This window comes from Acipenser ruthenus, chromosome 3 (assembly GCF_902713425.1).
Source record: "Acipenser ruthenus chromosome 3, fAciRut3.2 maternal haplotype, whole genome shotgun sequence".
In the NCBI taxonomy this organism is placed as follows: domain Eukaryota; kingdom Metazoa; phylum Chordata; class Actinopteri; order Acipenseriformes; family Acipenseridae; genus Acipenser; species Acipenser ruthenus.
The window spans coordinates 60,763,812-60,785,951 of NC_081191.1; the positions used below are offsets into that span (position 1 = coordinate 60,763,812).

The 22,140-nt window shown below is 38.3% G+C and overlaps 1 protein-coding gene across 4 annotated transcripts in view; it reads left to right on the forward strand.

Annotated features, from left to right (window-relative positions):
* The window catches only part of LOC117394233 (dnaJ homolog subfamily C member 13-like), a 92,430-nt gene that overhangs the window by 27,663 nt on the left and 42,627 nt on the right, over positions 1-22,140 (forward strand). For 2 of the 4 annotated variants that reach the window (XM_034921142.2, XM_033992326.3), the window contains exons 9-25: positions 392-483; positions 865-1,031; positions 3,736-3,815; positions 3,912-4,081; positions 4,290-4,389; positions 5,438-5,545; positions 9,111-9,266; positions 9,392-9,448; positions 9,803-9,924; positions 10,022-10,097; positions 14,126-14,221; positions 14,773-14,916; positions 16,934-16,951; positions 17,615-17,697; positions 18,100-18,253; positions 18,719-18,822; positions 18,993-19,152. In XM_034921142.2, coding sequence (XP_034777033.1) covers positions 392-483; positions 865-1,031; positions 3,736-3,815; positions 3,912-4,081; positions 4,290-4,389; positions 5,438-5,545; positions 9,111-9,266; positions 9,392-9,448; positions 9,803-9,924; positions 10,022-10,097; positions 14,126-14,221; positions 14,773-14,916; positions 16,934-16,951; positions 17,615-17,697; positions 18,100-18,253; positions 18,719-18,822; positions 18,993-19,152 — 1,887 coding nt within the window. The remainder of the gene's footprint in view (positions 1-391; positions 484-864; positions 1,032-3,735; positions 3,816-3,911; positions 4,082-4,289; positions 4,390-5,437; positions 5,546-9,110; positions 9,267-9,391; positions 9,449-9,802; positions 9,925-10,021; positions 10,098-14,125; positions 14,222-14,772; positions 14,917-16,933; positions 16,952-17,614; positions 17,698-18,099; positions 18,254-18,718; positions 18,823-18,992; positions 19,153-22,140) is intronic. The other 2 variants (XM_034921139.2, XM_034921141.2) reach the window with 2 other exon arrangements.

A 22,140-nucleotide genomic window follows, 5' to 3' on the forward strand; every position in this document is an offset into this window, starting at 1 on the left:
TATCAAGGTGAAAAACAACTTGAGTCCACACTTGAACTTGAAGCTTATCTATAAACTTCAGGTACATTCAAACAATATTCCAATTCCAAAAGACAATAGTGATAGACAAGTTGAAAAAGGCATGCAAAAAATAAATCGAAATAAATTTTTTGTATTTATTTTTTTTAAAATTATTATTTGTGCCTTTTTCCTGAGGGATATCAGACAGCATCCTTTAGGTAAACTGTACCCCCACTACTACCACTAGTTTTAATGATTATTGATTTCAGTTTGTTTCAAGGACTCGTGACTCGGACTCAAGTTTTTCGGACTCGACTACAAGTCTGATTTTATATATATATATATATAATATGCTGTTTTAAACCATCTGTATTTGATTATTTTTTTCCAGATATTTGCTTTAGTATGTGATGTAGCAAATCCCCAGCTTTTCACTATAGAATTTATCAGGGGCCAGATCCGAAATTATTCATCAACTGAAAGGTATGTACATTTATTTCACCTCTTTTTGTAAACTGCTTTATCGGGATAGAAGTTGGTGATGCAGTAATTGTGTGTAGTCCTTTAAGGCAATATGTGTTTTACCTTCAGATCAGTTTGCTTATACTGGAGGAAAGATTTGTAGCCATCAGATTGCTATCACATTAAAATGCCAAGAATTGCTTCTAAAGTTCATAGGAAACCAGGTAATCTGTAGCAGGAAAAAAAAAAAACTTGTCAGTGGGGAACTTTGGCTGTTGATGAAAATGGACTGTCTGATCCAAAAATAATAATACGAAATGTTGCTACTTAAGGCGGATGTAAAAATTGCAGATTTCTGTGCAATACTTCAGTGAGTGCTCAAGCCTGGTCTCGGTCTTCCAGAGATTCCTTGATGGCCAGTCTGCTGGATGGAGTAAGGGCATCAGGAAACAGGGATGTATGTGTGAAAATGGCCCCAACACACAAGGCACAAAGGTGGGGTTTACTCAGCACACCAGTGGATGAAGAGGTGGAGAGCCTTCATCTAAAATTTCTTGCTGCTCCCCCAAGTAAGTTTGCTCATGCTGATTCTTGTATACAACAATACTCAACTTTCCATGGGAAGATGGCTTTATACTCAACTAAAATAAGACTTAAGAAATTTAAATGTTCAGCTGTTTGGTAGGAAGTCATGGTGGATCGGATTTCGGGTTCCTTGTTGTTTTTCTACCGTAGAAACACATTGTAATTCCTAAGAAAATTCAGCCAATATGTACGGAATACACAAGAAGTGTTGAATCTGTAAAAATAATTAACGACTTCGAGTGCCGTGAATTATTTTCCTACCGATTTTTTTCAACAATTCGAGTCGTATATGCCACTTAAAACATTTCTGCCTAATTGATTCGTGTTCAATAATGGTTTTTGCTCTTTTGTTACGCTTAGTTAAGCAGGTAAAATGTTTGACTCTCATATTCTGGGAATGTTGTCATGCGTTCCTCCGAATTTTAATTTTAAATCCCACTTGCACAGACAAAAGTGTCTCTTCAAGTGAAGATAGTAGAGAGGACTTTAGATGTACAACTGGCATTAGAAAAATAAGAATGTAAAAGACAAAGGAATGTGAACCGGGAACACAGAATAAAGTTATTGATTGTTTTGTTGAACCAAAAACAGATAAAGACCTAGTATCATTGCCAGCGATCAGTTTTTTAGAAGTACTCAGGCAATATGTAAGTGGGCTATAAGCTTGTTTGAACAATGGTTAAACAAATAAATGCCAAAGCTGAGTTTAAATATAACATCCATGTAATTGATGGAGATTTATTAAGTAATGATGAAATTGCTGTTATTCCTGAACCTGTCCAGAAGATATGTGAAATAAAAATTAAAAGGGGGGTGTTTATGTGGAAATGAATTTAATTATGAAAACTTTTTTTTACATTTAATGTATAATTGTATTACTTTTAGCAAACAATATGAAATGCTAAACTGAAATCGCAAGTCCTTTTCTAAGTGTTACAGTTGAAATGTTCAATACTATAATTAACTAATTGTTGAAGTGATTGTTGCGTAATGCAAGAATATTCGCTTTTCTGTTGAATTGTTCTGACACTGGTTTCGTTGATAAATCAAATATCTTTTCAAAGCCACACAGCCACTTTAGAAGATTCATAGAATTAATCAATCAAAAGATCAAAGACTGAAGCCGCTCACCAGTTTGACTGGCAGCAAAAGGTCTGTGACAGGCAGCTAGCAACAATGACTGTCACTAACAAGAGCGATTGAGTGCAACCTAGTGCGCCTCTAGACCAGTGGTGCGCAAAGTGTGGGTCTAAATACAGAAGGTCTGTAAAAATTAAAATGTGTGTGTTTTTTTAAGGATAGACATTTTTAAGTAAATACATAAATGACAGCTAATTAGTCCAAGTTATTACCTTTCTAATGAGCCGTTGACGATCACGCTAGGGCTTGTAGAACGACAGAAATTATGTTTGAAGTGGCGCGTATATTTATATGTGAGTTTTTTTCCTAGATTTAACCAAAAAAAGTTTACAAAAACGCATTGTTAAGTTTTAAAAAGTGTACTTTTTTTTGGCAATGTGGTATGCAGAGGTGGCGGGGAAGCGGAGACATTCGCTGTCTGAGTGCAAGAACAGCTTTGCAGCATACAATGCCAACTCAAACGCTTCAATGGGCGGGAGCTCATTTAGCTTCAGATTTACCTGGCAAAATAAATATTTATTTTGTGAAAACCCAGATGTATTTTTTCAGATTTAATTGCAGAACGGTAATGTTTTTCAGATGTATCTGTTAGGTAAATGTATGCGAAGTAAGGGGGGCGGCATATAAAAAGTTTGCACAGTACTGCTCTAGACTACATCCTTCAAAGGCGAAGGCATTCGAATGTGTGAGTGTTTCGGCAGTTCCTGTTTTTAGCGCTTGCCTGTTAACTAAGCAAGTCAACGATAGGCTGATTCAATCCACGCCTCCTCCTTTTGTTCCTCCAGGAGGGCAGGATTTGTTTATTTAGTTTTTATCCATGATTCTGATTGACTGTGCCTCGTGTGTTCATTGAAATGAAAGCATACAGTGCAGTTAACTTTTTTTTACATGCACTACGTGTATGTGTATCGCTTTAAGACTGGACAGGTGTCACACGACTGATGATGATGTTTTGAGTTGTGACTGGTAAAACATTTAGTGACCAGTCACTGTGATGGACAGCAGCTTTTCTTAGCGGAAACACTGATCAGTCTTTAAAATGCACATGTGATTAGATGAGTGGATCACATATTTCACGATAGGAACTTTATAATAATGTAATTTATGTATTTGAGGAGATCACTGCAAGAAAGGTATAACACATATCCAAGTTTAAGATGTGTTTTTTTTTTTTAGCAGTAGTGGACAAACCTGTATAAAACCCTATTTACAATAAAACATGTAATTACAGAAAAGCAATTGGAATACACAGTCTTGGGCTAGGTGTTGCAATTAAGTAGACACTAGCTTTCAGTGCTAGAGACCTGGGTTTGAGTCAGACTTGCTATAGGTCACAAGTAAAATTAGACAGTAGTCACATCACAAAACACATTGTGTTTAGCTTCATAGTCAACATATCACTGTAGGAGCAGTCTGGCTCGGGGTATTAGTAGAATCTTGAAGAAAATGTTAAACAGTGATGCAATACGTATATATGTTCGGTTACTACTTTGTGCAATTAATAAATGAGTGCGTTTGTGTGTTATTAATAATTGTATTTTTTTATAGATGGCAACTTTGCAGACGCTGTTTTCAGGTTCAACGCTAACATTTCATACAGTGGAGTGCTGCATGCTGTTACTCAAGACGTAAGGAACAGTTTTCTCTCTCCTGGTTCTCTTAATGAATTCCCTTTCCCCTGCCTGGTGCCCAGTGCTCAAGTGTTTCTTCTTCATGCTCCACAGGGCCTCTTCTCAGAGAACAAGGAGAAGCTGATTAACAACGCTATCACAGCACTGCTGTCACAGGAGGGGGACCTGACTGTGCATAATGCAGAGTTAGAGAGCCAGTTCCAAGCTGTCAGAAGACTGGTTGCCTCTAAAGCAGGTTTCCAGGCCTTCACACAACTCCCAAAGTAAGATTAGTTACAAAGCTCATAAGAAACAACTTGAGGTGGCTTTTACCCTTGCCAGGTTTTATTTAACATTGTATCTGTTATTTTGTTGTGCACATGTTTTGATCAAATGAAAAGGTTTTTTTTTTTATGAAAGATCTCATGTTGACAGGAAAAAGTATTGTACTCCAGAGAATTGATCTCCCCATTTTTTTTTTTTTTTTTTAAGATTCCGAGAAAGGCTTGGAGTGAAGACAGTCAAGGCTTTAAAAAGAAACAACGATGGAGTTACACATGCTGCTATAGATATGCTTTGTGCCCTTATGTGTGTAAGTAAAATTGGTTCCTAAATTACACAAAATTTGCTATATGAATCTCTGTGCCTTCATTTTCAGATCTACTATAATCAGGTAGTTTGGTTTTGTGTTCTGGGCAGTTCCAAGATCTTTTCTTGCCCACTAAATGGCCTTTGTGATCAATGTTGCCTTGCACTGTACTAGAAGATCAAGCCTTGATGTGTTTTTTAAATAAGCATGCTTGGTTCTCTTAGTTATGAAAACTAAGTGGGTGTGAAGAGGAGATAGTGGCTCTTGTGCTGCAATGAGCTGTGAAGCCATGGGAATATTTCATGCATTATTCATTAATTTGTATGTCACACAAATCGATCCTGATGTAACTTATGTATATACACAAAATTACATTGCCATACATCCCTTTTCCAGTGCAGAAATGGAGCATCATGCATATTCTGCACTGAAACTTTGATTCCCTTTAATGAGTATTATATGTTCTATGAATGTCTTTAGCTTTAAAATGTTGATTTGAGGTACAATCTTTATAAACTTATTAGGATGTCTAGAATAATTCTGGATATATATATTTTTGTCAAGTTTTCCAATATGTATGTTTTATAGAGTTAGACAAAGTTTAATTTTACAGGCATTCTACATATTTTTATAGACGGAGATACACCAAGTAGACTCACATGCACTATTATAGTAAGTTTTTGCTTTTCATAACTTTGGTACACAAAAGATCCTATTTTAATAAATGAAACTATGGCAGATATTTAGAGCCACCAACGTTTAAAACAATTAAATAGACCGACTTGGAAGGAAAGAAAAAACAAAAAATTTTAAAAGAAACTCTGAATTAACTGAAATATCAGATGTAATGTGTGATTGTTTAACATGTTGTGATTTTCCAGCAGCACAAACCAATTAAGTGTACCTTTCACATAGGCTCACTTCTGAGAGGGCTGAGTAAAAGGAAGAAGAGAATGCCAAGAAATGAACTTACTGTCAAGTCGGAGTGTCTTATCAATCCTATTGCATATGCATTTGAAAATTATTTTTGCATTTCTCGGTTTCATTTTAGCCCATGCATGATGATTACGATTTGAGACAAGAACAGCTGAACAAAGCCTCACTTTTGTCTTCTAAGAAGTTTTTAGAAAATTTACTGGAAAAATTTAACATCCATGTGGTAAGTACAATTGTCAGTCTTGTAAAAAAAAAAAAAAAAATGTACAACCCATTTTGTGTCCTGTATTTTGTAACCTATTTTTTTTTTTTTACAATATGTGTACATAGATAATTAAGTCCTATAATTGACTTGAGTCTCAACCTACTGTATACAAAAAAGTCATAAGTACTCAAACCTTATGCATTTGCCAGTGCATTTTACTTCAATGTTTAGTGTGTCTTTTGAACTGCAGACTAAAGCTAGAGAATTATACATCGGCAATCATGTTTATAATAAGTGTTAAGTGACATTTTTAAAAGTGATCTAGTCTTCATATCCAGTAGGAATTTATAGACAGATATTCCTTATATACAGTTACATTCCTTACATTCCTTAATACAGTTCTTATATTTTAGCTTTGTTTTACATTTGTAGTACATTTTCCAGTTGATGCAGTCATTAAAGTCAGCTGTATTGGAAAATACATTGTTATCTAGAATTTTCAAAATACAAAATAAGTTGTTCCCTCAGTCTTTTCACTGCATTTTTACATAACTAAATACTATTTTGAACATTAAAATGAAAATGTACAACTAATTATAATGTAAAAAGCATATATAAAAACCTAACAATATATTGCCACACAAAAAAAAGAAAATCATATGTCTAATAAAACCTTATTAGTCACACCACTCATTACCCTCCTACGTTTGGATAACCCATTTTAGTGTATTATGAGAGTCAGCTGATAAAATGCTATCTCAAGGCTAATTTAAATTACTAATCAAATTGGGGTTTTGTTTTTTGTTTTTCAGAGTATGAATACAAAAAAATCATGAAAGTGGAATCCAACATGGCTGCCAGATTGGCCAGTGAAAATAAAGGGGAAGTTCTGATTGGTCTGTTGGACTGTCAAAATGACACAGTCCAGTAGACCAATGCCAGTTTTCCCTACCCAGTGATTGGGTGTATGTTAATTCCTGTAGATTGTAGTAGGATAGTTTTGTTATATAGTTAGTGATGTTGGTTAGCTGTACTGTTTATGTGGTATTGATGTTTATTGCAGTGTTTAAATTCTGTATTTGGAAGCAGCATGGACATTCATGACGAATATCAGACATATTGAGCCCTATTTATACAGTATATGTTTTATCTGTCATTTTTGGACTCAGTTAATATTACAAAAATTACAATTTCTTCATAATCAGGCTCTTTACTGAGAAGTCTTTTGATGGATTGAATTAAATTTGTAACTTTGCACTCATTGGTTGATAAAGAAATTAAAAAGGACAGTTTTATGAACAGGGCCCCTCTGTCATGCATACTGCACAATGAATTTTGGAAATGTTCTTACTATATCATTCAATTCCAGGTGCAAAGCCAGTTTTATATGTTACAATGAGGCTGGTTTGCTGAGGTATTGTGGCATAATACTGTGACAATTTTACACCAGATTTTCAGTGTGCATGGCATTTAAGTTTGGGGAAACCAGTAAAACCATTTGGTGGTGGTCATGAATTTGTTTTGCTGCATTAAAAGTGTGTGTGTGTGTGTGCGCATATTATGAACAGCATACTTACAGTGTGTGCAGCAATATACATTGGAGAAAATCAACGACTTCTACACTAAGCATATTAATTAAGAATATGCAATTCTTTAACATTCACAACATTTAACAACAAAAGCCTATTATAATGGACTATGCAAAAGGAGACTACATTTTAGGATTTATTCCGAATCAAGCTCAGAAATCCAGTGCTGTTCTACCAAATAATGCACATTTCTGGGGTATTATTAAATATTAATAACAGCAGACAGTTGCAGAAAATTAGCTGTTTGCTGTTTTTCACTCCCTGGTATCAAACAGAGCAGCTTCTGTGTTTTCTTTTTTTTATCTTCATTAAAGAAAAAAAATAGTACCGGTAAATAAGAGATGCCGATGAAAGAATAAGATTGTGTTCACATTGGGTTAGTTACAAACGGTCTCAGCTCAATTCCTTTGGTTTAAAATAATGAATCAGTTTGCTTGCTGTTCACACTTACGTACTTGAAAGAAAACATACTGAGGTTGTTTGGGTGTGAAATGGAGATTTTTGCTTAATTTCTGTGTTTTTTCACTACTGAGTTAATTTGTGTTAACAATGCAATTTGCAAGTGAACTCGTTTCGTTCAATATACATTATGTACATAGATCAGAATGATTAAATAGATATCTGGACTTGTTAGTTGTAACCCGATTCACTGAAAAATCGATGTGACATTTTTAAACAGAGCATTTAGAGTTTCTTCCAACCGCAGGTCAAATTCATTCGATTGTGTCAGTGTTCTAACCCCTTCCCACAGTGGACTGGAAGGAGGGGGTTAGCAAAGTTGGTGTGTAACAAAAATGCGCTTTTATAATGACTTGCATAAAGTGTTCAGCAAAAGTTTTGTTAATATTATTGCTAACAGTTACTAATTTACATACCAGTCAGAACATTTGTAATATATTGATTCTGTTTTGCAGTCAGTTTAGTGAAACATGTTGCTTTAGTAGAAACTTGTATTGCGCCAACATCCGGTTTTGTATAGATGTGTGCACAATATGTGCTAAGAATAAGTCTTGTTTCTTTATGCAATTATATAATTACTCTAGCGCAGAATAACTTTTTCTTACTAAACATTGCTGAGGGAATATTGATACAAGGAAATTAATTCTCTGAATTATTTTATTTAATTTAGATTTACAGACTTTCTTTTCCATAAATTGTGCTTGTTATAAAAACAGAATACTTCATGAATGTTCATGGCATGCTGTGGTTATTTCACACAAGGACATATACAACCAGTTGATCCTTTTGGGGGCTTGTAGTTTATTCGGCTACCCTCAGTCGTGTAATAACGTTTATTGCTATCCAATATGAGACTCTAGACTTAATATGAAAAGTACTGTACATGATTAATTATTGTAGATTGGGGGTCTTGTCTCTCAATCCACAAGACCAGACTATCCTAAATGCTCATGATATCCTACGGTTGTTTTAAGGGATCAAAGTGTTGTTTATGTCTCATTACAAAAAGCCAACAGCCATGCAAATAGTTGATAGAGACCTACTGGTGTCTCCATCACAGTATTGCTTATTCAAAGCTTGTGTGTATTTGGCCAAGCATTTTACACAATCACCATAACTGTAAGTATGGAATACATTTCTATTAAATATAAAGAGGTTAATATGTCAAGCAGGCAAGTGTTTTAGCTAAATGATTTGGCTAATGCCAGTCCCTGTTAAAAAACAGATAAAAGCATTAGTCAAAGCATTTTTGTACTCAGAATTATGGTTTGAGAGAATTACAATTTTTTTAAAGATATGGATTTGTTTGTAATACAAACAATAACCAAGACTGCAGTTTCTGAGTCATTATTTCATTATTGTATTGCTATATTTGTAGTTATATTAGTGTGTTTGTAATTACATTAGTGTGTTTGTAATTGCAGGATCGCAGCATTTAGAGTATCTGTATTGCGGAAGCTGTCACACTTGTAGTGGAAACTAATTTGCAGGATTATTGCACACATTTAGTGTACTGTACTTGTTGGTATTTGCAGGATCATGGCACAGGTGCCCTTGTTATTAGCTCCCTTTTGGATTTCCTCACCTTTGCCCTCTGCGCCCCATATAGCGAGACTACAGAAGGGCAGCAGTTTGACATGTTGCTGGAAATGGTGGCATCAAATGGAAGGACCCTCTTTAAACTTTTCCAGGTGAGTGTGACTTTTGATAAAATCTTATGGATGAACTTTATCAGTTTGATTTTCCTATTGCAAAATGTTCAGGGAGTATGACCTACTTATGTACATAAATAATTTATTCTTTTGTTTGTTTCCAGCACCCTTCCATGGCTATAGTAAAAGGAGCCGGTTTAGTAATGAAAGCTATAATTGAGGTGGGGACTCTAAATTGAAAATTAAAATTGCACTACGCTTCTATAATTATTACACTGGATGTTTTTATAAAAAAAGAAGAAAAAAATCTTTAGATAAAGCCTATTTTATATAATGGAGAAATAACTCATAATCACTGGGCATTGTACCTCCCAGGGAGTAGCGTCCTTCATTTGTACAGCTCAATATGTATTTGCTTTGGTTTATATTAGCAAGAAAGTTCAATCTAGATGTGATCCCATTAGGTTTTTATAATCGTACTTTCACATCACTGGATTTCAAAGCTCAAGAAAGAGTTTTGGAGATCTGATTGGATAAAAGATGGTAAAACCTGTTTTGTGTTCTCCCCATTTTAGGAAGGTGATAAGGAGATAGCTACAAAAATGCAAGATTTTGCCCTTAGTGAAGGAGCCTTACCTCGTCATCTACACACATCAATGTTTACAATAAGTTCAGATCAGAGGATGCTAACGAACAGGTATGAGATATGCCTGATAAAAATAATAAAATAATAAAAAAAGCCATCTGACAGATATTTTATGTTTTATAAGCTAAATACCTTTTCATTGTTTCAGGCAGCTAAGTAGGCATTTGGTGGGCCTGTGGACAGCAGAACACTCAACAGCTTTGAATTTACTCCAGCGTATATTGGTAAGTTTATAATTAAATAAAGTATATTTATATGAAGAGATTTAATCGACAATTTGAACTTCGCTTTAGAGCTGTATTTCTACTCGTGTAATCAGCACAAACAGTTGAGAGGCTAAATATATGTCTATTTACAGTAATTATATACAGAGGCTTGCTGTTTATATGCAGTATATTGGATGTTCCCACCCAATAAAGTGCACCAGATCTGTCCTATACTGCAATATAGGTCTTCAGTTTTGAGGGGTTACCTGTATGCAGGCCTGCAGTTTTGAATCAAAACCAGCTGATGTTTGGAATAAGTTCATGTTTAATATATAGTTCATATTTTGATGTATGTGACACCCCCAAGGTTAGACTGAGACATTGTGGCAATGCGCCCCGCCCCTGTGTGCATTTGTGTGTTATGTGTTGTGTGTTGCGTGTGTAAATGTTGGTGTATAGTCATTGGTACACGGAATATAAACGGGTCTGTGTTTCACGTGTATTTAAAAATGTAGATTTGTATTTAGGCACGAGGAGGGCACAAATCACTTCACGTGCTGGTTAAATGCAATATGTGAGCACGGGGTTGCACAGAATTAATTCACGTGCTGGGATTCAAGTGAATAATTAATTAGTAATTGAATCCCAGCACAATAGTATATATAGACGCACGTTTCTGTCACTCGGGGTTAGGTGTTCGGTGAGTGGAGAACGGGATTGGAGACGGAGGTAAAGATAGTAATGGTAATAATAATAATAATAATAATAATAATAATAATTAATAGGTAAATCTGCTCACCGTGTTTTGTCTGTGTAGTCCGTTTTGTTTGTCTTTTTATTTTGGCGTGTAGTGCCGTGTCCCGTGTTTTTGTGTTTAAATCCTTTTATTTTCTGTTCTGTTTATTAAATGCTGAGCGCAATCACGCGCTCAGCCTCACCAAAACCCCAAGTCTCTGTTGTTTATTTCCTGCATCTGGTCTGACGCCACCCACTCCGGCCGTCTTTGTGACACGTGGTGTCATCGTGGGATAATAGCGCCTCCAAGCGTCAGACCAGGAGAGGGGGTTTTGTGAAAAAAAAAAAAAAAAAAAAAAAATAGTAAAGCGAGGATGGGAAGAAAGAGCTGCAGGAAGCAGCAGAAGCAGCAGCAGCAACAACAGCTGCAGCCCTCATCCTGCATGCCGGGCTGGGAGGAGGACAGCCACAACGGGGCAGTAGCCACCCCTCTACCCCCACTGCCACCGGGTTCCCCACCGTCCCGGGAAATATGGGACTGGCTGGTGCACCCCGAGGGGAACTTCGCCAGTGACCTCCCCTGGGTTATTCACGCGCTGCAGATGCGAGATGGGAAACGATGGGAGGACTGGGAGCAACAACACAACCCGGCATCCGTTCGTGACCTCACCATGGTGGTGCTGGGGTACCTAGCTGCAGACATGGGAGGGATGCCTTCCAGTGAGCAAGAGGGAGAGGAGCAGTCGCTGCCCTCTCCAGTACCTGAGTGGGAGGAGCCTGAGCGTCCACAGCCCAAGCGGGAGGAGCCTGAGCGTCCACAGCCCAAGCGGGAGGAGCCTGAGCGTCCACAGCCCAAGCGGGAGGAGCCTGAGCGTCCACAGCCCAAGCGGGAGGAGCCTGAGCGTCCACAGCCCAAGCGGGAGGAGCCTGAGCGTCCACAGCCCAAGCGGGAGGAGCCTGAGCGTCCACAGCCCAAGCGGGAGGAGCCCGAACGTCCACAGCCCAAAAGGGAGGAGTCGGTGCGTCCACAGCCCAAAAAGGAGGAGGTCGGGGATGATGGCTGGGAGGTTTTTTTAAAGAACCTCGCGGCAGAGTTATGCCCTGGCTGTGGGGCTTATGGGCACACGTTAGCCATATGCCCCACCCAGTATGAAGAGGAGGAACTAGCGCCCAGACGGGGGGACCGCGAGCGTCCAGCGCCCAGACGGGGGGACCGCGAGCGTCCAGCGCCCAGACGGGGGGACCGCGGGAATCCGAAGCCTGAGAGGCAGCTGTTCCCATCTTCACCAGCAGAGCAAGAATGCCTGCTGGTTTCCCCAGCACAACCAGCAGAGGAAGAATGCCTGCTGGTTTCCCCAGCCCAACCAGCAGAGGAAGAATGCCTGCTGGTTTCCCCAGCACAACCAGCAGAGGAAGAATGCCTGCTGGTTTCTCCAGCACAACCAGCAGAGGAAGAATGCCTGTTGGTTTCCCCAGCACAACCAGCAGAGGAAGAATGCCTGCTGGTTTCCCCAGCACAACCAGCAGAGGAAGAATGCCTGCTGGTTTCCCCTTCAGAGGCAGAGCCGCACCAGTCCCCTGCAAGAGAGGCAGAGCCGCACCAGTCCGCTGCAAGAGAGGCAGAGCAGCACCAGTCCCCTGAAAAAGGGGGAGACTACACGCTGCTCCCACCTCAGTCGCCAGGAGACTACACGCTGCTCCCACCTCAGTCGCCAGGAGACTACACGCTGCTCCCACCTTCACCGGCAGGAGCAGAGCAGCCGGAGCTGCCTCTGCCTTCGCCACCACCACTTCCAGGAGCAGAGGAACAGGAGCTGCCTCCGCCACTGCCAGAAGCAGAACAGCAGGAGCTGTCTCTGCTGGCCGTACCTCCACCACGGGGAGTACGGTGGCCGGAGCCCTAGAAAGGGGAGCTGTCGGCCACGAAGAAGGGGGAGGAGGTCTGGAGACCACCAACCCCAGCAGCAGTTTCGCTGCCGGAGATCGTGGGGGAGGTCCAGAGACCTGCTCCCACTGCAGCAGTTTCACTGCCGGAGATCGTGGGGGAGGTCCGGAGACCTGCTCCCACTGCAGCAGTTTCGCTGCCGGAGATCGTGGGGGAGGTCCGGAGACCTGCTCCCACTGCAGCTTCTTTGCTGCCGGCAGTACTGTGGTCGGAGCCCCACCAAGGGGAGCTACCGGCTACGAAGGAAGGGGGAGAGGTCAGGAGACCAGCATCCCCCGCAGCAATTTCGCTGCAAGCATGGACCAGAAGGCTGTCAGCCGTGCCACTACCGGCAGGGGTGCTGACAGCATTGCCAGCCATGGGCCCACTGAAGCCTCCCTTCCCAGCCCGAGACTTTGGCCTGGACTGCTGGATTTTTAAAGGGGGAGGTGGCCGTTGAGGCCATGTGTGCTGCGCACAAGGGGGGGTATATGTGGCAATGCGCCCCGCCCCTGTGTGCATTTGTGTGTTATGTGTTGTGTGTTGCGTGTGTAAATGTTGGTGTATAGTCATTGGTACACGGGATATAAACGGGTCTGTGTTTCACGTGTATTTAAAAATGTAGATTTGTATTTAGGCACGAGGAGGGCACAAATCACTTCACGTGCTGGTTAAATGCAATATGTGAGCACGGGGTTGCACAGAATTAATTCACGTGCTGGGATTCAAGTGAATAATTAATTAGTAATTGAATCCCAGCACAATAGTATATATAGATGCACGTTTCTGTCACTCGGGGTTAGGTGTTCGGTGAGTGGAGAACGGGATTGGAGACGGAGGTAAAGATAGTAATGGTAATGGTAATAATAATAATAATAATAATAATAATAATAATAATAATAATAATTAATAGGTAAATCTGCTCACCGTGTTTTGTCTGTGTAGTCCGTTTTGTTTGTCTTTTTATTTTGGCGTGTAGTGCCGTGTCCCGTGTTTTTGTGTTTAAAACATTTTATTTTCTGTTCTGTTTATTAAATGCTGAGCGCAATCACGCGCTCAGCCTCACCAAAACCCCAAGTCTCTGTTGTTTATTTCCTGCATCTGGTCTGACGCCACCCACTCCGGCCATCTTTGTGACAGACATACAATTGGGAAAATGGCTATGCCAAGAGTGAGGATTGACATTGTATAAAATATGTCTGAAATGGCTTTAAGGGTCTGTAACAGCTATGACATGCATACAGTATTTACAGATTCACCAGCAGTCTTTGACAATTGCCCCCTTTAAGTTATGGATGCAAAATCATAACACACTTTGCATCAATCAGTGTAGGTGAAATATTTGAAGACTCAGTGTAGTCCTGACTGACCCTCATTGTGATTCCAGCCAGCAGGTCTGCTGGCATACCTGGACAGCTCTGACCCAGTACCTGAAAAGGATGTTGACAGGATGCACGTCAGGGACAATGTGAAAATTGCAACAGTAAGTACAAAACTAAACGGTACAGTAAGAAAAGAATAATAATAATAATAATAATAATAATAATAATAATAATAATAATAATAAAATACATATTTATACAATCACTGATTTGTTTACTTATGCTATTTTTTTGCCATGAAAAAAAGTTTAAATACAGAATTAAGAAAAGACATTAAATATTTTCCCCTATATTTCTTGTAGAAGCTTTTTGTATGCTTTGAATTTCAGCAAGGATAACCATAATGAATTGTAATGTCACATCAGCGTTGTCTGTTAGCTCTGTGTTGTAATAGGAAAGAGCTGTGAAATGCAGGACCTGAAACACATACTAAAACATAAATAAAATAGAATCAAAGTTGTTATTCTCTATTTTATACGTTATTTTAGCGAGCCATGCATATGCCAACATGCACAGGCATGTAAATTGTCTGACTTCGTTAAACAGCATATGAGAATACTCTTGCATAAAATCACATTTCTAGAGCTGTTTGGAAGATTTGGAAGACCTGTAATCTGAAATCAAAATTGTCATATTTTTCTTTTTTTTTCAGGATCAATATGGAAGATTTAATAAAGTCCCAGAGTGGCAAAGACTAGCAGGAAAGGCTGCCAAGGAAGTTGAAAAATTTGCCAAAGAAAAGGTTGATTTGGTTCTCTTGCACTGGAGGGACAGAATGGGAATTGCACAAAAGGAAGTAAGGACATTCAGACTTACCATTCACACCATTTCATTACCCTCCAGGGTATTTATACTAACAGAAGGCAGGCTCAGAGTTATTCAATGACAATTACCTTATGTGTTAATCAGGATGAATACTGCAATTTCAATTTGTATATGCAGTCTGTAATTGCAGTATTTTACCTTAAGATATTAAAACCAAAACTACATTATGTATCTTTGTGTAGTGCTGGCACTAGTTATTTTTGTCTGAAAATTTGCCAGCACTTTAAAAACAAATAATTAAGGACAGCCTATATCAGAAAGAGATTGGAGTGCAGTGGCATATTTATACAAGGCAGCATTCCAAGGGATTGAAAATACTGCAAGTGTATAAGTTATTATGTGCAGTTGAACCTGTTCATTAATATACGAGAGTGTCATCTTATGTGCACTTTGGGGAAGAAGACTAAAATGACAGCTGAGCCTTTCTGTCATGCAGTAATTGTATCATACCATAAAAGACAGGGTCCATTGTACATACAATAAAAACCTGAACGAATTACACTGAAAGGACTAAACAATGGTAGCTGTTTAAAGCCAAAGAAAACCCAGCAGTCTTGCTCATTTAGAATCCTAGAAACTAAAATAAATGGTCAATATTCTGAAATCCATGTCACATGGTACTCTGTGACTTAGGATGTAATTTTGTGAGACCGAACAGAACTGGACAACCCGATTTGGCGAAACCCCTCCATCTTCCTGCCGTGGAAGGTGTTCTGCTTGTTCGGTCGAACAGCCCGGTCTGCTTGAGGAGCAGTTCCACACGGTGAAACATGGTGGTTATGACCAAAAGTTTTGCATCATCATAATTAAACAAATTAGTAAAACAAAAAAAAAAACTAGATTAACATAATGTCACATTTTCTATTGTTGTCAGTTTTTCATTAAGTATGGAAAACTGCAAAGCAGTATGTAATTCAATATGTTAACATAACATTATTCAGCAGGCTTCATTCGACTCTATGAAGCAAAATTATATGATTCTATAGGGAGATGCAAAACTTTTGACCATAGTTGTACTGCTAATTCATTGTATTGTAATAGATAAATTACAACTGTGCATGGCAAAATACAATAAACGTAGCCTTGATTTTATGATGGTCTGTAATGTATAGCGAGAATTTTTATATATATATATTTGACCCATATTATTAATGTTCTAGTTTTATTACATATGACATAAATACTGCTTGGAACTTTCTGTCTGAAGAGAAATCCTAATGCACAAACAGCATCCCCAAGTCACTGTCGGCCATGGTGCTAGAACAGAAATGGAACAAAATGATTTCACAAAAAGACTAAAACCTGTTCCTGTTCCAGATTGAACAAGCTGAACATGTCCTAGTCTGGCCACATCATGAAATTCCACCTTTAGTTGCAGCCAAGTTTCTTACTATTATCCAAAATTACCACAATAAAAAAATACTTAATGTAAACAGTTTATTAAGTTAACATCATTACCTACTTCAACAAATAAATGCTTATTCTTAATATTATATCGGCCTGGTATCTTCCTTGAACTAGTTTGTCTGAGCAATTTCAAATATTGGTCTATGTTAGCTTCTGTCAGCTATACTCAATGCTAAATTTATCTTGTGCAATAACTTAATTTTATTTTTCAGTATAAGCTTTTCCCCCTTTATGAGCACATAACAGTATGTGTTTTAGACTTTTTTGTATTAGGGTAGATCCATTACCAAAAAAAAATATTGTTTTTGCCAGTAGTCTGATATTGATGACTGTAATACTTACATGTTTTATCTAAAGAGTTCTATTCAGTTCTGATTTGTGTAAGTAATTGACTTGTAATTTATCAGTCAAAAAATATAAAATGAAACTTAAGTATTTTAACTAAACCAAAACCATACAAACCATTGAGTATCAGCTGTTCACTGCAATCAATGAAAAGTGACATTAATTTCTACCTGTTGTCTTTCTATCCCTCCTGTCTTTTTCATGTATTCTTTTCATTTTGCTCTCAATCAATATAGCAGGACAGAAATAACTTGGTAAGTAAAAGCCGTTATTTATGGCTTAGGGTGTCTTTGTAGAACTGCTTTCTAGTGCATGGAATTCTGCTTAGAAATTATGGGACAAAAGTTTGAATATGAAGAATTTCTAATAAGCGACAGGATGCATAATCTGATCCGTGCAGCTGCCACATGAGAATATTCTTACTGATAAACCATTTTCTATCACATTATCTAATAGTACTAACATCTGAGGTCATCAGGGATTAAATAATGCTGGTTGTAATTTTAGAAAATGGGGTTTTATGTAAAGCAGGGATTCTAGTCAAGTTAAAAGTCTGGTAGTACCCTGTACAAGATATTGGTCATACCTGCACAAGCTCTTGAGGGAATCCGTATCCAAGTCTTGGTGATTGGCCTTTGCATGAGTTGTCTGTCTGGGTCAATGGCAGCTCTAACCTTGTTTTTTCACTGTGGATTTCCTGCATTTTCATGTGCTATGGTGCGATATTGGTATATAGCTTGAAAATAATTTGTTGGAACTTTGTGCATTTGCTACAAGAAGTTTTTCCACAATACTGTGAATGCAAGTTGTGGTGAACAGCTGTTCTTTATTGCTGATGCTCAATTAGGCTGCAGTACTGTATACTTGCTTCTTTTAAAATATTATTGTAGCTAACATGTATTTTCTCCCCTTTGCAGAATACCAGCCAAAAACCAGTCATATTAAGAAAAAGAAGACAGAGAATCAAAATAGAAGTCAACTGGGAACTCTTTTACTACATGTATGGTGCCAGATTAGCTATAATACATTTTTTTAACCTATTGCCTTTTCACTCTCAAAACTTTATATCACAAAGACCAGGAACTGCCTACATATTTGCAGGTTGATTTAAACACAGCAGGCATATGTGACATCTGACCCAGTATGGCTAATGTATTGAGGTCATAAGACTTCAGGTTTCTTCATGAAAGGGACACTACATTCTAATGAACTGGAGCTACACCCGTAAGAAAGTGTTGATTGTTGGTAATATGGAAGAAATAAAAATAGATTAGCTGCCTTTTGAAGGTTCGGAGGTGTCAGAGTAAAGAGGGTGCATATGGCATCAGAAGTTATCCAGTAATGTCAGAAGACGTCAACTTGGGGAGATAAACTTTCATGACTTTGTAATCTGCCTCTCAAGGTTCCAGGTTGATCATGCAAGGTCAAACTTGATATGGAACTACAAAACAAGGGAAGAATTGCGAGATGCCCTTGAAGGAGAAATGCGGTCCTTTAACATCGACCGAGAGCTGGGCAGTGCAAGTGTCATCTCATGGAACCATCAGGAGTTTGAAGTAAGATGTGTACTGACATAGTGGACTTTAATACTGTAGTGTCCTTTTGTATTGCAACTCAAAACGATGCCTGCAAAGAAACAAGTTTGCTGTTTAAAATCTATTCCCATTCTGTTCTATTGGAAATGTGCCATGTACAGGTGTAGAATTGAACTTAGTTATCACATGTTTTTATGTGGTACCAAGAGCATGGTGACAGGAACCACTATGCACTAGATTCTGAAAAAAATAAAATAAAAACGAAGTTCCTGTGCAGTGGAATGCAGTGGTTTTAGATATAGGTCATGCCTACTTTCATTTTTATACTATATTCTTTATTGTTAACTAACATGCAAGTCTGTGAAAGAACACGGCTGATACAGCAATTATATCCTCATCCCCTCCCCCCATTTAATGTGGTCAACAAAGTTGAACATTACTTTAGGTGGTAGATAATGGAAAACATTTGCTTTCCCATAATTTTAGGTTAAATATGAGTGCCTTTCAGATGAAATCAAAATTGGAGATTATTACCTGCGGCTGCTTTTAGAGGAAGACGAGGATGAAGAAGCAGGAGCTATCAAAAGATCGTGAGTGTTACATGTATTTATTGTGAGTTTTTACGGCTTTTTTTGATGTGATCTTCCCCACATAGTCCTCCTACAATGCATTCCTCCCAGCCCTGGGCAGTATGTAGGCCCACTGAATGCTTTATGAGGGTCACCGTTCTATGAGCTGCATGTTGTTTTTTTGTCCACAGGTACGAATTCTTCAATGAACTCTATCATCGTTTCTTACTTACGCCTAAAGTGAACATGAAGTGCTTATGTTTGCAAGCACTGGCCATTGTTTATGGGAAATGCTATGAGGAAATCGGACCCTTCACTGATACAAAATATATAGTTGGAATGCTGGATAGGGTGAGTGCATGTTTTACGGCAGTAAATGTCACAATATGTAGAACCACGTTTATTAGGGTTGCAGCAGACCTGGTGCAATAAACAGCTTGTTCTGTTGTCATGCTGTTAGGCAGTGTGAGGTCTATGCATAGTTTGCATGAAATGTTTTTGGACTAATTTACTATTACTGAAATAGATGAGTATTAATTTAAGCTCAGGTTGTATTTACATACTGTATCCACTGGAAAAAAAGACACCAAGCATGTCTCTTTCTGACCAGTTTAAGCCATTTATATGCTAGCAAACAGTGGTTTTGATTGAACAATTATAGACTGGGAACCTTCCAGCAACCCTGAAATGCAGTGCTTAAATGGAACTATCATGCAATAAATACTTTATAATCATTTCTTGTGAGATAAAGGATATTTTGTTGTCTGTAAAATATGGAAATGGGAGATACAAATATAATATGTACCATTTGCAATTGTTTGCAGTTGGTTGTCCCATTGACAACTTGTTGTTTCAGATACTTAGTAATTTAACTGTCTGATAACCTTTTTACACATCCTAAATAATCCCCAATGATAAAGCGTTGAAAACATGCTTGTGGATGAAGTGAATAGCAATTGTGTGTTTTCAACACTTGTTGTTTGTGCATAATTTAGTTAGTGATGATCAGGTAAAAATGAGCTGTGAGTTAACTGATTATTAACTTTCAATGACAATACATATGAATTTAAAACTTACAGTTCAACAATCAAATAAGGTGTTTGAGTTATACAGTATCTGGTACAGATGCAGGCTGTATCTGTTTGTACAGTATCTGGTACAGATGTAGTCTCTATCTGTTTGTACAGTGTCTGGTACAGATGCAGTCTCTATCTGTTTGTACAGTATCTGGTACAGATGCAGTCTCTATCTGTTGTCTTGTACAATGGTTCCTGTGAAATATAGCAAAACTGTAAACCACTTCAATAAAGAGTATTTACTTATTTCAAATGGGTTGTACTATTTGAATGAATCTGCAGCGTGTTCCTATATATTTAAGACTTCAAAAATGCTAAACAAAATAAGTTTAGGGAGACCATATTAGTTTTTTAAACTATGGAATCACATCTGGAGGTGTGGCAGAGTGTCCCTCCCATATATATATATATATATATATATATATATATATATATATATATATATATATACAGTGCCTTGCGAAAGTATTCGGCCCCCTTGAACTTTGCGACCTTTTGCCACATTTCAGGCTTCAAACATAAAGATATGAAACTGTAATTTTTTGTGAAGAATCAACAACAAGTGGGACACAATCATGAAGTGGAACGAAATTTATTGGATATTTCAAACTTTTTTAACAAATAAAAAACTGAAAAATTGGGCGTGCAAAATTATTCAGCCCCCTTAAGTTAATACTTTGTAGCGCCACCTTTTGCTGCGATTACAGCTGTAAGTCGCTTGGGGTATGTCTCTATCAGTTTTGCACATCGAGAGACTGAAATTTTTGCCCATTCCTCCTTGCAAAACAGCTCGAGCTCAGTGAGGTTGGATGGAGAGCATTTGTGAACAGCAGTTTTCAGTTCTTTCCACAGATTCTCGATTGGATTCAGGTCTGGACTTTGACTTGGCCATTCTAACACCTGGATATGTTTATTTGTGAACCATTCCATTGTAGATTTTGCTTTATGTTTTGGATCATTGTCTTGTTGGAAGACAAATCTCCGTCCCAGTCTCAGGTCTTTTGCAGACTCCATCAGGTTTTCTTCCAGAATGGTCCTGTATTTGGCTCCATCCATCTTCCCATCAATTTTAACCATCTTCCCTGTCCCTGCTGAAGAAAAGCAGGCCAAAACCATGATGCTGCCACCACCATGTTTGACAGTGGGGATGGTGTGTTCAGGGTGATGAGCTGTGTTGCTTTTACGCCAAACATAACGTTTTGCATTGTTGCCAAAAAGTTCGATTTTGGTTTCATCTGACCAGAGCACCTTCTTCCACATGTTTGGTGTGTCTCCCAGGTGGCTTGTGGCAAACTGTAAACGACACTTTTTATGGATATCTTTAAGAAATGGCTTTCTTCTTGCCACTCTTCCATAAAGGCCAGATTTGTGCAGTATACGACTGATTGTTGTCCTATGGACAGAGTCTCCCACCTCAGCTGTAGATCTCTGCAGTTCATCCAGAGTGATCATGGGCCTCTTGGCTGCATCTCTGATCAGTCTTCTCCTTGTATGAGCTGAAAGTTTAGAGGGACGGCCAGGTCTTGGTAGATTTGCAGTGGTCTGATACTCCTTCCATTTCAATATTATCGCTTGCACAGTGCTCCTTGGGATGTTTAAAGCTTGGGAAATCTTTTTGTATCCAAATCCGGCTTTAAACTTCTCCACAACAGTATCTCGGACCTGCCTGGTGTGTTCCTTGTTCTTCATGATGCTCTCTGCGCTTTAAACGGACCTCTGAGACTATCACAGTGCAGGTGCATTTATACGGAGACTTGATTACACACAGGTGGATTCTATTTATCATCATTAGTCATTTAGGTCAACATTGGATCATTCAGAGATCCTCACTGAACTTCTGGAGAGAGTTTGCTGCACTGAAAGTAAAGGGGCTGAATAATTTTGCACGCCCAATTTTTCAGTTTTTTATTTGTTAAAAAAGTTTGAAATATCCAATAAATTTCGTTCCACTTCATGATTGTGTCCCACTTGTTGTTGATTCTTCACAAAAAATTACAGTTTTATATCTTTATGTTTGAAGCCTGAAATGTGGCAAAAGGTCGCAAAGTTCAAGGGGGCCGAATACTTTCGCAAGGCACTGTGTATATATATATATATATATATATATATATATATATATATATATATATATATATATATATATATGTTTGTATATATGTGTGTAGATGTGTATGTGCGCTGTTGTGTTATTATTTGTCTTATTATTGTTTGCAGCTCGGATGTAATGCCGCCACCATTATTTGTTATTGTTTTGTATTTTTGA